The sequence below is a fragment of the Octodon degus genome, unplaced genomic scaffold (genome assembly GCF_000260255.1).
Source record: "Octodon degus isolate 3935 unplaced genomic scaffold, OctDeg1.0 scaffold00020, whole genome shotgun sequence".
Taxonomy (NCBI): Eukaryota; Metazoa; Chordata; class Mammalia; order Rodentia; family Octodontidae; genus Octodon; species Octodon degus.
The window spans coordinates 7,863,502-7,881,670 of NW_004524596.1; the positions used below are offsets into that span (position 1 = coordinate 7,863,502).

At 35.3% G+C, this 18,169-nt stretch overlaps 1 protein-coding gene across 3 annotated transcripts in view; it reads right to left on the minus strand.

Moving 5' to 3' along the window:
- Sos1 (SOS Ras/Rac guanine nucleotide exchange factor 1) overlaps positions 1-18,169 on the minus strand; it is a 71,278-nt gene that overhangs the window by 18,925 nt on the left and 34,184 nt on the right. For all 3 annotated transcript variants that reach the window (XM_023711177.1, XM_023711176.1, XM_012513914.2), the window contains 6 exons: positions 8,991-9,072; positions 8,087-8,209; positions 7,683-7,786; positions 6,296-6,518; positions 5,074-5,193; positions 477-639 (listed from right to left, as the gene is read on the minus strand). In XM_023711177.1, coding sequence (XP_023566945.1) covers positions 477-639; positions 5,074-5,193; positions 6,296-6,518; positions 7,683-7,786; positions 8,087-8,209; positions 8,991-9,072 — 815 coding nt within the window. The remainder of the gene's footprint in view (positions 1-476; positions 640-5,073; positions 5,194-6,295; positions 6,519-7,682; positions 7,787-8,086; positions 8,210-8,990; positions 9,073-18,169) is intronic.

The window sequence follows — 18,169 nt, forward strand, 5'->3', positions numbered from 1 at the left end:
TGCCAGGTTAACAGAGGGCCCGCATACAGCAAGAGCAGTCTAACTCCAAGCATGTAATGTGTCGTAGAAACCATCTGCGTAGACTCTAGTCCAATCCTAAGTGAGTGTGACATAGATTATCTTGAAGTTCCTCACATAATTATGTGGGCATTTGTAATTCTAAATTAAATTATATTACAAGCTAAGTGCCAAATGTTTTTTCTGGCTTTTTTCTATTTCTTTTACAGAGATGGGATCCATGAGAGCACTTTAATGAGCATGCTCTTTTTTAATTTTTTTTTCTTTTGAGTTAGACTTCCCAATCTCAAGGATGCCTAATTTTAAAAAGAACAGAGCTTAGATAATTCAATCTCTTAACTTGCTACCAAAAAGACAGACGGGGCACTTAAAAACCAGAGATCACAACTGTTAAAGTCCTCATAGTCATAATTGCAATGAAAGTTCATTTAAAAACAAACGAACTTGTGCAGCCCTACCTCAAACGTGTGGTCTAGTCTGTACACAGGTGATGAGTTCATCGCGCTGACAACCTCCAGAACACCGTTGAAGTTGTTCAGCTCTTGAAAGACTTGTAGAATCTCAATTATCCGACTCACCACAGCTACTCTTTCTTCTAGGTTTTCAGTTTCTACAATACACCTAGGAACCAGAGCCAAAAGAATTAAAAATTCTGATTTTTTCCCAATAAAGCTATGGTTTAAAAAATTTAGTAAACTCAATAATTGGGGCAGGGAGGACAAGGGGCTACCGTGCAACTCTAAGAAGACATACTGAGAATGACAGAGGGACAGAGCCTAGAAGGCAGGCAGCCCTCAAAGGCAGGCACGGTGCTCTTGAGATGACACATCCACCACCTTCCTCAACTACTATTTGGTACAATCGAGTGATGAAACTAGTATCCTGGTCAATGATGTACATTTTCATCATTTAAAATGATGGAACTGAGTCTAAAATTCAAGAATTCTGTTGCCTCCTATTCTCCATTTAATTCTATGATTTTAGTGATGAAAGTTAGTTTCATTCTTTGATATACAGAAATTAGTAGTTACAATTCTGTGAACAGCTCTTCACACAAGTGCCGTTACATCAAAGTCAATTATATTACAACTGAAAATAAATGCTACCTAGGAAAATTGAATGAAAAGCAATAAAAGCGAAAGCACTTTACATTTAAATATTAAGAATCCGGATAGTATACCTCTATAACAAAATATTATACATATTCTATTATATATTAGTATCAATAGTGTCTTCTGTGTAATACCTCTGTAATAATATATATGTAATCCAGCAAAGAGCTAAAAAGCAGTATGCCATTTCAAAAGAAAATTACTTAGTAGTGTCTATAGTACAAGAGAATTTTAAATTTATTAATGACTTCAAAATAAAGGAAATTATTATAAACTTAGTTTTAAATAATATACTTAAAATTTTAAAAAATAAAAAAAAAATTTAAAAAACCAATTTGGAGACAAGGTCTTGCTATGTAGTCCAAGCTGGCCATGAAGTCCACTGTGTAGCCAAGACTGACTTCCAGCTCACACTGATCCTTCTGCCTCAGCCTCGAGGGTTGGGATTACAGGTGTACTCCACTGTATCTTACTAGTTTTCAGCAATATAATATTAATACTTTATAATCTAAGAAACTTGAATCTATAGTTAATGTTAAACATTTTTTAAAATGTTAAGTTGTAACCAGGTACAATGACATACATTTGTAATCCTAGTTATTTGGGAGGCTGAAGCAGGAAGATCACAAGTTCAAGGCCAGCTTGGGAGACCCTGTCTCAAAATAAAGTTTTAAAAAAGGACAAGGGACTAGGCTCAATGGCAGAGCCCTTGCCCAGCACATCTATCTAGGCTCTGGGTTCAGTCCCTTAGTACTGAGGGGAAACTGCAGGTTACGTTATTCCCTGATGAGGCAGACCTAACACTGAGAAAATTCTATGTGAAGCTATCAAAGTAAAATTAGTTTATTATTACACTAAATGTAACATTTTTACATGTTTAAAGCATTAACTAGATCTCTATATCATTCTGGCTAACTACTTATCTGGATAATTAAAATATAACATATTATTCACATTTTTTACTTAACAATTTCAGTGGTTAGAAACTAAGATTGCCTGTGGAATATTTGATTACAATATTGATATATATCCATGACTGAGAACTACTATGGCAAATAACAGTCTCTCATGTTGAAAAGGCCAAGAAGTGGCCTTCAGCTAATTAATCTATTTAAAAAATAGGACAGAAATGAAAGTGGTTTGTATCGCTGATCAGTTATGTTCATCTCCTGAGATCTGACATGCTTTAATTATGTCAGATAATGGGAAAAGGCTTCTGTATACTGAAGGGTAGTTATTTAACTTGGTAATAAAGCAACACTGAGGGGGCAAGTTCTACAGTCTTAACTTTTTAGAGGTCTGTTGGATTTAATGACACAAATACAAAGGAAATCCTAACTTACAGGTGACCTGGAATGCTTTCTTATTTTTTTGGAACTGCTTCCAGGTCTTTATCCATTTTTTTCCTATGTCACTCGTTACTCATTCTGATAATCCCAAAGTGATCAGTGGAAATCTCTTATCAAGTTCATAAAATACTAAAATAATAATAATGATTTTACTCAGAAAAAAATATAGCGCCCCAAAACAAACAAACAAAAAAGGGGCTGGGGAGATCGCTCAGCAGAATGAGCACTTGCGTGGCAAGAGCAAGGGCCTGAGTTCAATCCGTAGTTCCTCAAAGAAAAAAAACAAAAACAAAAACAAAACCTCAAAACTTTGTATATATCCCATATACAAAGCTTAATCTCTGGCCCCCAATTTATGAAATTGAATTAAAGCCTGGACTTCTGGCATAATAAATAAAGAGCTCCTCTAAGCTACTCTAGTAAAACTGGAGAAATTGTTACAACAAAAGAAAAAAAAAATCCCCAAACTCAAAACACTTAAAAGTCTATGGAAATGGACCTAAGAGAAAATGGCAAAAGAACAAATATTCATGAAATGGCTATAAAAATTTGGAAAGGTGAGTCTGCTATATTTTAACTAAGATTGCTCCCTCCTTTTTTTTTTTTGAACATTCACTCCAGACTGCTGTAGTCAAGAATATGTAGCTCTCCTCCCTGGAGGAGCAGGGCTTCAGCATCTCTCATCTGGCCTTCAGCTGCCTGTTGCTGAAGCTAAGTCCTGGGGAGTGCAGGTGAGAAGTGGGTATTTTCTTTTACCCAACTCTCCACCTTGGCTGTGGGGTGCTGAAACCCTGAGAAAACAGTCCTTTGTCAGGTTCCTGAGGACAGTGGTTCCATGTTAAAAGAAGCAGATAAGAGAACCTGAGGGTACAGTACTACCTTCTGTTCCCCTTCTGTTACATCTTCAGAGGCACTGGTCTAGCACCAAGCTCCAAGCAGGAAGCTTGTCCTCATCCTCTGTCTCTAAGCCCTGTTTCAAAGACAAATATCCTAATATCTTGTCATTTTTGACTAAATTTGGAAAGTTTAAACCTGAAGTTCTCTCAAGAACAGTAGAGTAAGAGGTAGTGGTGAAAGGCAGCTGATGGAAGATGAGCCTAAACTCACTCACTCTCCACCTCCTCTGTGTGTGTGTGTGTGTGTGTGTGTGTGTGTGTGTGTGTATGTGTGTGAGAGAGACTGACTGACACAGATAGGCTTCAGTACCTTAATCCAGGTAGTCACTGATCAAACAAACAAACAAACAAACAAACAGGTAGCAGTAACAGCCCTAAGGGAGAGAGCAGTACTTAGAGGTGCAAAAATTAAATCAAGTTTCCAACAAAAAATTATAAAGCACACAAAGAAGCATCAAAGTATAATCTATACACTTAAAGAGCATGGGACAGAAATTGCCTATGAAAGCAGCCAGATGTCAGATTTAACAGATTTCAAAGTAGCCATTAAGGATATGTTTACAGAGCTGAAGGACAGCATGATACAGAAGGACAATGACAAGGTTCATCAAGAGGCAGAAATGATATCACCAGAGGTAGAAATCATTTTTTTTTTTTTTTTTTTAAGGAAGCGAATGGAAATTGTGAAACTGAAAAGTATAGTAACTGAAATGAAAAAGTGTATGGGGTCAACAGTAGAATATAAGTGACCAACAAGAAAGTAGTTAAGAGCCGGGCAGAGTGGTGCACACCTGTAATCCCAGCAATAGGAGGCTGACACAGAAGCCTCCTAAGAGTTCGAGACCAGCCTGGGAGGTATGAAGTGAGCGTAAGCCCAGCCCAACCCCTTCCCTTCATTTTTTGAAGGAAAAAATGTATCTTTAAAATAGAATAGCACAGATAGATAGCGCAGTAGAATAAGCGCTTGCCTGGCAGGGAAGTTCAATTGCCAGTTCTGCCAAAAAAAAAGAGGAGGGAAACTAAGGATTTCCCAGACGGACAAAAACTGAGAGAATTCTTTGTTAGCTGACACTTCACAAGAAACATTGATGCCAGGGTGAAAGCAAGGGATCCCAGATGGTAATTTGAATCCACACAAAGAACACCAGTAAAAATAACTATAAAAGTCACAATAAATGCATTTTTCCCCTTTTTGCCTGATTTGAAAAACAGCTACTTAAAATAATGTACATGAATATACTGTTGGGCCTATAACATAGAAATATGTGTATAACCCATAGCCAGGAATAGCACAATGGAAATAGATGAAAGTAAAGCAGTAATGGGTTTAGACAATGACAGAAAACACCAAGTTATGAATTACAACAGTGTACTTTTGCATATACATCACTAATTAGATATAATGTGTATTACAGTATCACAGAAAGGAGAGAAAAGCCGAAGAGCTGTACAGGAGTAACATTTCTATGTAAACTGGAAGGAAACTACAACCTGAAGTTGATTCCAGTAACTTAAAATGTAAACCTTTAGGTAGCACCTAAAAAACATCCCCCAATAAATATAATGAAAAAATGTAATTAGTGAAATTAAAATGCTAAATTAGAAAAATACTCAAAAAGAGGAAAAGACATGTGACACATTGAAATAAAACTGCAGAAATTCAAACACAGCTGACTGCTAAAAGTTAAGATTACTCACTTCTCAAACCACAGAGTGAGATTAGTGGTGTGGCGAATCATTTTCAGAAGATTGGGCGAATTAATTTCTTTGTCTTCTTTTGTCCACACGCTTCCAACCAACTCTGATGGCTGCACCGCTCTAAAGTCAACACAGAAGATTACAGACTGTTCCCTCTATCAAGTAAATGAGATAAAAACTCCTAGAATTAAACTTTCCTTTCTCACTAAAAAAAATTTATAAAACAAGGTATAACAAAATTATAATTATGTGTTTTCTCTACAGATTTAATAATGTATATTCATGAATGTACTTGTGTGCATTCACTGTTGCTTTACAGTAGCATGCTGCTTTAGGCAAGGTTGAAATTTCTGCAGAATATCTTTTCTAGCACTTATAAATATTATTTAATAAGTCACGATAACAGAATAGTATTTAAATAGTGATATCTAATAATCAGTCCAAAGAGATAAATGACAAAAATTCTTTTTTATTTAATCACTAAAATTCTTAAGCCACCCCCCCTTATCTAAAGGAGCAGAGGAAAAAGAAACTACTCAAGAAGAGTGAGTCCTGGAAATCAAGTAGATTCCTAACATTATAATTTTGGGAATATAATGATCTTTGATGGGAGATCTATAAATTCAGTTCCTTTTTCATTTAATTATTAAAAGTAAGTAAGTTGGAGATAAACAGAATTCAAAACCAGATACAGACACTTTCTGAGCAGTTATATCAGTATACAATAATAAAGGAAAGGGGCTCTAATGCACAAGTCAGGACTCAAGCTTATCACAGCAATAGCTAAGAATCACTGAGCCTAAAAGCTTGTGCTAGGCAATGTGTTGCTGTACATAGGACTATTTTAAGCACCACAAATACCCCAGAAGTAGATACTGTCTTTGGCATAATTTTATTCTTGAAATTAAGAAGTAGAAAGATAAAAGTTACATGAGAGGGTTAAAAGTGCCCAAAAATACCGAGCCAGCAATTTGCAGTCAGGATCTGAACTCGGCTTCCCTAACCAGGGGTGACTGTAGAAAGAGAGAAGGTATAAATTCAAACAACAAGGGAAACCAAAGGCAGTAAAAGAGCCAGAACTCCCTGCCACTCTCAGTACTACTGAATATCTTGTGGACTATGTTATTTACATTTTATGGCCATCCTGAACATCAGAAATGAGAACAATTTTAAAAAGAACTCTTTTTGAAATAACTTTCAGCTTGCATGTCAGATTACATACCGGTACAGATCTGATTCAAGTAAAGTAAGTTGTCGAGCAATTTCTATTGGGTGTAAAGTGAGCAGGTCAAAAGTCTCTGTGTGTCCAGGTCTGCTTATATGCCACTCAACTGTGGGAGGTGAACTCTGAAATGTAATATTATGGCCTGGTCCATTGTCTCTTGCCATTTTTTTCCTTTGGATTATCTTAGTAATGGATTCAACCCATTTTTTCATTGCTTTACCTGAAATACATTGTATTTTAAAATAAAATTCAAATACTCCTTAATTTTTATGTTTTAAAATCACACAAGTAAAAACTGGCTATATTCTTGCTATAAAAAGCTCAAATGATCAAAATAGAAGCTGCAAGATTCCATTTCCACTTCCCAATCCCTACTTCAGTCTGATTCTTCTTTACATGGGTAACACTGTGAACAGTTTGATATGTATTTTTCCAGGTCCTCAGTAAAATTAAAAAATAATTTACAGAGATTTTTAGTCTAAATTATTCTAACTTTAGTTCAAAATGTAATTTAAAAAATCCTCCCCCAAGCTGTAGTCCACACAAATTGCAAGCCTGATAAAAGACAGGTAATACAGATTCAGCGTTAACATAATTAACACTGCATTTTATAAACCAGTCAGCATCAGGACCGCTGCTCATTTCAGTAGGAGGTGTGCTACGGCTGTTGTATGCTGTAAAGCACGATATTTACCTCTCTATTCTCTGTTTCTTATTTAGCATATACAGTGGACATAAAAGCACATTTGTCTAGGCTATCTTTGGAACCATTTTTCTGTTTGTTTCTTGGAGATAGGGTCTTGCTCTGTCACTCAGGCTGGCCTTGAACTTACTGCATAGTCTAGGCTGGCCTCAAACTCAGCGTTCCTCCTGCCTCAGCCTCCCTAGTGCTAGGATTACAGCAAATGCTGGGGTTACAGGCACACAATGCCCCTCCCAACCAGCATTTTTTAATCTAGAAGGGAAACTTTGGAGATTTATAAAAGCACAACAGCTGCTGATGGCACTCCTCTACATATACTTTCAGATAAGTGACTTAGCTTAAATTGAGGTTTCTCTAAAGAATTCTGAAATGATCACTGAATTAATTCACTAAATGAGAATAACTATGAAATCCCAGAGTAATTTCTTTTTTTCTTTTTAAGTTTTTATTAGTCCACGTTTGCAGTGCATCACAGTACATTCCTCGTGGGGAGCTGGTACATGCATGTCACGCACCACCCAGAGTAATTTTTGAGTCTAAAATTTTAACTTTTAAAATTTGTTATGCTGTCATTATTGTACACATATCTTAACAACACTGAACAATAATGATATCAATCAACAATCAGTATATTGGCACTTTTATTATGTATAAAATAGGCATTTAGAAAAAAACCGTTACCTCTTACTGTTCCAATAAATTCCTCCATTCGTTGCAAAAGATCTGCATCTCTTTCAAAATCATAAAAGTGGTGTTCTACCCAGTGCCGACATACATTTAATACTCTATGGCATTAACACAGAATTGAATTACAAGGGAATTCAAACATCAAATGTTTATCACAGTGACTGGTACAAATGAAAATAGTACAGTAATTCCTACCAAATAAAATCATCTTATCCGTGGCTAACACTTCCAAATTCTATGTTAATGAATATTCATATCATCATTTCTGATAATTGCTCTTACTTGATTCTCATTTTATCTGTTACTCCTTCTTGCTTAGGAAAGCTCCTTATGTACTTCAACTTTGTAAACAAACTTTGCTAGAGACCTGCTTACTTCAGTAGTCACTGAATGCTTACCGCAGTTGTACAGGCTGTATATATTCTTTTCTAAATCGCTTCAGTTCTGCACTCAAAGGTTGGTCTCCATTCTCTATAGCTATGCGATCAGCTTCTGTTGGCTCAGGCTCTGGAATTTCAAACCTAACATAAAACAAAAAAACCTTATGAAAATATTAATTCTATCAAATTATACAAATAGAAATACACCAATCTGTTCACTAGCTTAACAAAATCAAGAAAATACTGTAAAAATAAAAAAGAAAATACTGTAAAAATTACTGAACGTTTTATATTAGTAAAAAATCAGTGAGGCCTCTATAATGTAAAGGCTAATGATAATATTTTTAAAAAGACATTAAAACTCGCCAATACAGGTAAAAAATAACTATAATAAGACATGTAAAACCTAAAAATAAGTATGACCACAGTGTTATGGGACTGATGCTCATTTTGGGGTTTGTAGAATTACTCTCAATCAGCTCATGTAACTGCTAAGGGCAGCCAGTGCTTAACAAGTTGATCGATGTTTGTCTGGTGGAAAAAACACTCTTCATGACAGCAGTACCTGCTTGCTGACAAGCTCCATTCTGCTCAGTGCATGGGCTATTTGAAAACTTTTAAGAATATCTAAATCATCAAAAATTTAAATTGCAAAGTATATACATCTCTATATAATTCTTTAACCTGATCAAGTCTATACATTTTAAATTTTGGACCCTAAGTTTCTAAGTGTAGAATAAAGAATACTTATTTTGTATTTAAATAATTAAAACTACATGCTTTTGGAAAGTATATGATTTTTAGAACTTTAAAAAGGATTCATATGCTCATCCAAAACATTTTTGAGAAATGTATGGGCTCTTCACTCAGTTTCTTTAAAAACAAAACAAAACAAAACAATTCAAGCAAAAAATTGACAGACCTTTCTATTATAAGACTCAGTAGTTCTTGAGGTTTGCAAAATGATCTATACGTTGTAAGAAATGTCCGAACAAAATTGGGATCTGAGAAGAAAAGGAAGAATATTTTATCATTAACATTTTTTATTCAGAATGATTAAAACTATTCTTTACATTTTTAAAAGAGATCAAGTAGTCAATTTTAAAAATCTCCAATTGTTTTAACATGTAGAATGCTCGGGCCTTTGTAATACATTACTTCCTAAATCAGTGATATAAAAACACTGATATTAAATTTTATATCAACTTTTATTTCTTGCCCTCTGCAAATTCTGACCAGCTGTTTTTTTGTTTTGTTTTGTTTAAGTTCATTTACTGCAGTGCTGGAGATCAAATACAGGGTCCTGTGAAAGCTAGGCAAACCCTCCCCAGCACTGACCGCTATATCTTAAACTCATCATTAGCTTCAGGAATATGTAAAGAAAAGTAAAGCCAGAGCACAAAGCTAACAGGATCTCACAGCATTACCAGTGGGTTTATTTCCCTAAAGCGAAATGCAGCAGCATTATCCTATTAATTTCCTGAAATTCATACTAGCTTTCGTAAAATCAGTTATCTAGATTTCTTCAGAGCATGTTAATGGAGCATATATTAACTAGATCCAACTACAAATTGGACCTTAAGAAGCAAATTAACTGCTCTTTCTGGCTGGGCTAGTGGTACAAGCCTGTAATCCCAACAGTTGGGAGGCTGAGGCAGGTGAAGAATCAAATTTGAGGCCAACGCTGGCTACATAGTCTAAGGCTAGCCTAAACTACATAGCAAGACCCTGTTTCAGAACAAAACAAACAAATTAATTACTATTTCTAAATTATTTGAATTGCCAGAAGTTTTACTTAGAACTGCTAAGATTTACAAGTACAATTTCTTTCAAGGAATCACAAGGAAAGTTTAATCATAAGAGCAAAAGTTTCCAATTCCTCTAGTCAAGGGTCTACTTTTCATTTACAGTTCTATGAAGTCAAACAGGAGACAGAAGGAGATTACTTCCTCAGGCCTGGCCTACTCATCTTTCTTTGATCCTATTCTCCAAGTTGTGGAGACAGGGACTGCTAGCAGCACAGGAGACTGGGCTATCGTCTTGTGTATAAACACGGGGAAAGACCACCTCCCACTGGGAAAAATCCCATGTATAACTCGCATCTCTTCAAGGTCCACATTTAATTGTAAGACTGTTTTTAAAAAGAGGGGAAAGTTCATCCACTTGATTGAGAAAGCTCTCCTGTTAACATTATGGATTAATACATTCTAAAGGTAAATTCACTGAGAAGAAAATGTCTATTTTTGTTACACACCACAAAGCAAAGCTTTATAAGTGCACTGCCTTCATTAGCACAGGATTTCACAAAGATAGAATGTATTTGGAAATTTTCTTTCATTTTTAAAATTTACTTAGTGATACTGGCTCTGAACTCAGGGCCCTGTGCTTGCTAGGCAACTGCTCTGCCACTGAGCTATGTTCCTATCCTCATTTCATTTTAAAACAGGGTCTCATTAAATTGCCAGGCTTCCCTTGAATTTCAGTTCTCCTGCCTAGCCTGAGTAATTATGATTATAAGGTGTATGTCAATGCACCCCAGTGAAAAGCTCAATTTATTTTATCTTTTAAGAACCACTCTAAATTTAGCCTTAAAATAAAAATTTATAATATAGTAACTTTTTACTCAAAAAGCTAATTAATGAATTTGTCATAAAGTAGAAATCTATTCTTAATCTATTGGTATTTATGTGGTCATTAAGATACTGAACTGATGTAAATATCATATAACCTTGAATTTAAAATAATACTTCAAGTTAAAGAAAAATTTGCATAATAAAAATTGGTTTTAGTTGCTCCATTTTCCTTTACTTTTCTAAAGCTAGAATGGATTACTGATAAAAGTAATTTAAATACATATAATCTTTTAATAATTTCCTTTCTGTTGGTATTTTATTGTTTGTCTTCAGTTCCAGAGATCCTCAGTTAAAGACTAATGTTTCATCCAGAAGAAAAGATTTTAAAACAGAAGGCTGTACAAGATTTTAAAACAGAGATTTTTATCGATTTCATCACAGTCCTCCCTTTCAAGAATCTTCTTCCTGTTCTACAAATCTATTTGTAAGGTGAGGCTACTCAAACCAGCATGTGTTTAGGAAGTGACAGTAGTGACCATAACAGGGCTGCTAAGCTGTCACTATAGGAGCGAGATTCCATACCCTTAGTACAAAGACCTCTGAGAGTCCCTGAGTTATGTTCCAAATTTAGCCATCTTCCCACTTTTTAAAGTAAAATGTATTTCAGTCTAAAGACCTAAAATCAACATCCAGATCACTTTCTTCTTAAAAGCCATCCAAAGCAAGGCTAAAAAGTTGTGCAATAACAAAGAAACTTTTGAAGTAGAAATTTCGCAGAATAAAAGTAAGCTCTAAGTGAATTAATGTGTTTTAGAAGGATCATTTTAAAGGCAACCCTGTTCATTATAAGCCACCTGAGTACTTTCCTAACTGGTGATAACACTGGTACTTAGGTCACACCTCAGTGCCACACCAGGGAGGGAGCATGTCAGCTCCTGATGGCTGTTACAGAACGTCCTCTAAGGGCTTTCACCTAACTTCATATGACTTCTGTGAGGTGCAGGCAGGGGAGAGAAGTAAGACTTACCCACCCTCACAGGAGTGCAGAAACCAGAACTTGGGCCACGTGGTTCCTACTTGGTGCGCTCTTCTACCATATTATCTCACCTCTCCTGATAAAAGGATTCCCTAAGTTTCCCCAGGTGTGAGACCTAAACACGCTTTTATCCATAAGTTATGTAATCACTATAGAAATGTATGCAAATAATTAACAGAAGGTAGCTTAGCTATATTCTTAGCTAATTAGCTTAGCAACTAATCTTGGTTAGAAGCAGCAAAAGCCTCTGAAAAAGGAACAGTCTAATTGTGACTGGACCTCTTGGGAAGCCTCCTTGCAGACGTTACAGGCAGCAGCCGTGCCTTCCTGCACAGTGTACTGAAGAGGAGCCCTGGAGCTGGCAGTGAAGTAAATACTCCCACAGTCATCACTGTTGTAGTACTTTCTAAAGTGACTCAAGTTTGTTTTTAGCCTGACTGGGAGAGCTCTTGCCAAAAAAAAAAAAAAAAAAAAAAGAAGCCAAAAATAAACTAAGAAAATTGGCAAAAGTTTAAATACTTAAAAAAGTCTTTTCAAGGCTTCCAATATTCTCAGGCTTGTGTTAATTTATATAGACTCTATTTTAATTTAAGGAAATGAAAATTGTTAAAAAATTTATACTGAGGACATACCTGTATTTCAGGTTTTACACAGAAAAGCCCGTGTCCCAGAAGCTCTTCTCTGTATGCATTAGCTTCTCTCTCTCAGTGACGGCACCATACACATGCCACATTAACTGCTGCAGACTCTTATCTTACTGATGTGATAGGTTAAGATAATTTGCTATCACTAAGGACAGGTTATGTAACTATTAGAAAACCAAATACCTACATTCCTTTATCAGACAAAAACTAACAAACTGCTGGTTGGTTGTAGGGCAGGAGTTAGCTATTCATACTCCATATGATGTTTCAGAGACAGGTGGAAGTCAAATATACAGAATCAAAAAGCCAGGCTAGGTTTATGGCTTTAAGCATAAGCATCAACAGATATTCAGAGAGAACACAAAACACAGCCTGTCTTGGTGTTCTCCTTCTCTTTGTGTGTTATCGCTTGCTTGTGGAAGTCATTCCACAAACTTCTTCCTCAAACATGCTCCCCTTCCAACATGAGTAACGACAGTATCTTTTCGTGCATTAAAAAAAAAAAAAATCATCACAGGTCATACGGCTCTTCCACATCCTACTCTCAACCCCACATTATGATTTCTGCCATATTCACTAGTTTCTGCTTTCTCCTCTGCATTACAATCTCTGTATACAATATCTGCCAACTCAACCCCGAAGTTCCTGCTCTAGGTCCAGGTTATTTCAAATATAAATTGTGGTCACTGTTTTCTCCTGGCCTACTGTCTCTGTCTCCCTTAGTATAAAACCATTGTTTGTGATTTGGCTGCATAATTCTCCAAAACTGTATGAACTGAGACTATACTTATATTAGTGTTCACAATCTACTATATGAGATGTGAGGTGACCAATCCCTGTTCTTCAATCTCAATTTTGATTGACTCTGACATTTTATTTGGCAAGGTCAATATAATTTATGAAATACTACATTGAAAAGCTATTTATGTGAACACCCCTCCCCCCTCCATCACAGCAAAACACTGTTAATCAGGATGTCTGTTCATGTGATAATACTCCCTTTAATACAGTCATTTAAAAGCTACAAGAAACAATAAGCTCCTCAGCAAGGATTTATAAACAATCACTCTTGAATTCCTTAAAAAAGGAAACAGACGTTATGCTGACGCACAAATGCTTAAAAAAAATCAGTTTAAAAATAGAAAAGCCCTGCCTTATAGATCAAAAATTGCTCAAAAGATTTTAAAAAGTTAAAAGAGTCACACCAACCTTAGACACAAACTTAAAAGAAATCTAATGCAGATATTTAGGTATTTTATATATAAATGCATAAAACAATAAAGAAAAATTTATTAATAAAAAGTTTTTCTTTCCCTCCAGTGTCAGTCCTTACCTCGGTACCACATGTCAGTACCTTTACACCTCTAAAGTAGATTACCAAACTATCAATTTACTTCTCTACCTATGTCTCAACAATTAATTCATTTTTTTCTGTCCGTAACAGCTCAGTGATGTAAACGTCCTACTCTCAACTCCTTTTCTTTTTCTCTTCATATCATTGCCATAGGGGGCTGGGGAGATGGCTCAATGGAATAAGTGCTTCCCTGGCAAGTGCAAGGGCCTGAGTTCAATCCCTGGTTCCACAAAAAACAAACAAACAAACATATCAGTGCCATAGTTAGAGTGGCGCAACCAGTAGGGTAATCCCCACTCGCAGCATTTAGGATTAATCCCAAATGCAGTAGTGAATGGCTACATGTCCAGACATAAGCTGAGAAGCCATAATTGAGATTCCACATGATATCCTGTTGAGGTTTTTCATACAAATTATTCATTTTCTAATTCACCTAAATTTGTTCCCAGAAAGCTTCCCTTTTATAGAATAGGCTACACTAATAGAAAAATGACTTTTTGCCTAAAATAAATAAAATGACAAAATCTAACCATACACTAAAATTTATGCAGAACAATGGTAGTTCATCCCTGTCAGAATTTATCTATTACCTATTTCAATAAGGAAAAAATTACATCTCCATAGTAGACCTGTGTTTGCCCACACATGAATAAGCATCATTAGCAATTCAAACCAAGCAATTCTTTTTATTTTTCTTATTCAGCACGGAATTTAGTGAAAACTATACCAATCTACTAATGAAAAATTCACCCTGCATGAGTCACCGCATTACATGGTATAAAGTATACTCTGCTGTGTCAAGAAACTGAATTCTAGACGCCTTCTGCAGTTAATTGATGATATCATTTCCAACCAGCACATCATTCTCAGGGGCCAAAGTTTTTGTCTACAGAGTGAGGCCATGTCTTTCTCTCCTAGAGATCTATAGCTGCTTTTATAAATTATTAAACAATTAAGGAAGCAAGTTGTCCAAAGCCAGTTAAATTTCAATTAAGTAAGGTTAACCTCCTTTCTCGCTCTTTTTTTTTTCACTCTTTTCTGTTTTTTATGACAATGCCTGACCAACCTATAATAATTTAAAAGATGTCTGTAAGTGGTATCTTGTATCATTAGTTATTAAGTTTTCTCATGTATAACATACAATGTCTTTTCATTATAATTCTACATAAGAAAAACATATGCAAGTTTTAGCTTTTGTTTCAGTATAAGCTACAACCTGTACTGTTATGTGCTCTAATAAAAACACCTGTTATAAAATAATCAAACCAAAATCCCTTTTTTCTTTGGGAAAGCAAAAAACAGTCAGGAGGTGAGGAATAGGACAATAATAGCTGTTAAGACAAATGGTTAGTTGTATTTGTTATCACTGTAGGGAAGACTCAAAGTCCATTTCAGCTGGGAGAGACCTTAAAAATAACTGCTTTCATATTTTACAAGTTCCTAGGTGGTCTATCAAAAAGCACACTGTATATTGCCAATAATAAGTTAAGTAATAGGCCTTCCGGATTAGCTGTTCTGTTGCATCCTGTATTGCAAGAAATCAGTTCAGTAAACAAGTCTTACATTGTAACTCAAATAATCTAATAGCTTATGTGTTTTGTATAGCCATAACTATTAAAAGCTGCTGGAAAATTCAGTGTAATAATAACATAGTTACGACAAAATAGTTCATTAAGTATCAACATTCAATGAAATTTCAAAGGGCCCAGGATGTAGCTCAGTGGCACAGTACCTGCCTGGCAAGCATGAGGCCCTAAGTTGGATTCCTGGTACAAAAACAAACAAAACAGATCAATTAAAGCCAAAAAATTAGACACACAATTTCTAACACCAGTCCTGACATTTTAAAATAAATTAGTGGAAGGATTTTAAAAGAAAAAAAAAAAACTAAAATAACCTCATGAATTTAAATTTTAATACACTTAACTTGGGCAAAGTTCTATGAATTTAGAAATTTCAATGTTACAAGTCAAACTATTAAAATGTTCTGTTCAAAAGCTAAAAATGGACATAAAAGAAAAATAATCAAAAGTAATTAACAGCCTCATAACATAAGAGTTATGCCCAGGCTTTGGCTAGTATTGTGTGCATTAAGAAACACAGACTGCCATGACAACAGAGCAGCAGCTACTTGGTTCTAAGGTTTTGGTTGTTTTTTTTTTTTTTTTTGGCAGAACCAGGGATTGAACTCAGGCCCTTGTGCTTGCCAGGGAAGCGCTTATTCCACTGAGCCATCTCCCCAGTCCCCTCTAAGTTTGATTTACAGTGTACTCACTCAAAAAAATAAAAACAGTTCTCCAGAAGGGTGATATTTAACTGCAGTTCTGCAACAGTGTATTAATAAGCATAAATCAATTCTATGTAACATAGTTCAAAGAACATTTTTATAATTAGTAATGTTTTATAGAAATAATTGGATTCAAATACTGGAATTTAAAAAATTCCAACACTAGTAATTTTTTAGCTCTTATACATGTGTCTATGTGGTAGGGAGGTATGTCTGAAGCCTAAGGATTAATTCTATTTTAAGTAGTTTAAGAACTCCATCTCTTAAAAACTTAAATAACTTTAAGGATAAAATGAGCAGTTTAGCATGCTCTTAAAGACTTAAAAATCAAAACAATACCACGACAAGAAAAGCAATTTGGATTTTTATAACCTTAAAAATAAGAAGTAGCTAGCAGGTATTTTGCAGCCACAATTTTAGGTAATTTACTGAAACATTTTTATAGTTGAATTCTAGATTATAAAGTGTATAGAGAAAGCTGAAGACCAACTAGAAAGGGAGGTCATAATTATTAAAACTGCACAAAACTATACGAAAGCCTTTTGTATGTAAAAAGGATGATAATAACCTATTTTTCACACAAATACTTGGCAGTTTATTTAAATTTCTTATGCTTTATCTTTTTTACTTTTTTGGCTCAATAAAATGAACACAATGACTACAAAAAAGTTTCAAGGTAAAAAATTATAGTAAAACTGGAATCGCAGTCTGGTCTTCTCTTAACCACATTTTACATGTCCCAGCTACTGCTTACCACACTACTTAATGACACATGATTAGAGAACCCAGTGTTTGTGAAAACAGCCTGTGGGGCACAGAGGGTCACACCTGTGACCCCTGCTGAGCACAAGGATGCTGAGTTTGAAGCCAACCTGAGCAATTCAGTAAGACTTCAACTCAAGGGCTGGGGAGATGGCTCAGTGGAATAAGTGCTTCCCTGGCAAGCGCAAGGGCAAGGGCCTGAGTTCAATCTCCGGTTCCACAAAAGAAAAAAAAAAAAAAAAAAAAAAGACTCCAACTCAAGATAATTAAGAAACACATTGGGGTTGTAGCTCAGTGGTACAGCATTGGCTTGGAATGTAGGAAGCCCTGGGTTTAATTCCCAGGACAAAAAGTAAAAACACAAAAACTCAGAATTCTAGCTTATGGAAAAATACTATCATTTTACTATAGAAAAGGCCAGCAAAAGGACTAATTACAAGTCAAATGTAAACTGAAAACAAAACCAAACACTGACTTACCAAGGAGATATATGAACATAATAAAACAGATTATAAAGTGGTTTGAGATTACTGACAAAAGTATTATTCTGCTTAATTTCCCTTTCTGAAAGGTGGCCCAGACCAGACAGTATGCTTTCTTGCAAGGTGAGCTGTGTAGTTTCCAGGTCATTTAAATAGCTGTGATTGCATATTTAATAAACTATACAGATTAACATTGTTGGATGCCATTTACCTTTGCTTAAGCAGCTAAGTTAATGGATACATTTAAAAGTTTAACTGATGCTAGAAGACTTTACAGAGAGAACTGAGAATTCACTTATTAGACTAAAAATGGAAGAAAACTTCCCTAGAAAAACAAATTGCCTAGAAATGAAACAGGAATATATTTAAACAAGAAGTATGAAGTTGGAGGTTAACATGAACATTCAATTATTCAAGGATGGCATTCACAATTTACAGTTGATTTTAAATGACTTACATGCCTTTGTAATAAAGTCTTTCAAAATAGGTTTATATTATTCACAAAGAATTTTAACATGCAGTATTTCATTCTTTCCAACAACATATTAAAGTTGCTATTTGAAGCTGTATTTTTTTTGGTTGGTGGTTTAAGGCCACTGCCTTCACACTGACCTGTATTACCCGCCTTTTTATCTTTTATTTTGAGACAGGACCTCACTAAGTTTCCTAGGCTGGCTTGAGCTCACAGTCCTCCTGCTTCAGCCTTCTGGAGTGGTAGAATTACAGATGTGCACTACCACGTCCAGCTTAATGCTGAGGTTTTTTTTTTTTTTTGTTGTTGTTGTTTTTTTTTGCAGAACTGGGGATTGAACTCAGGCCCTTGCACTTGCCATGCAAGCGCTTATTCCACTGAGCTATCTCCCCGGCCCAATGCCGAGTTTTGAGATGAAAAATTTTCAAAATTAAATATATATGTATTTTTTTTCCAAAATTAAATATAGATATATAAAAATATTTCATATA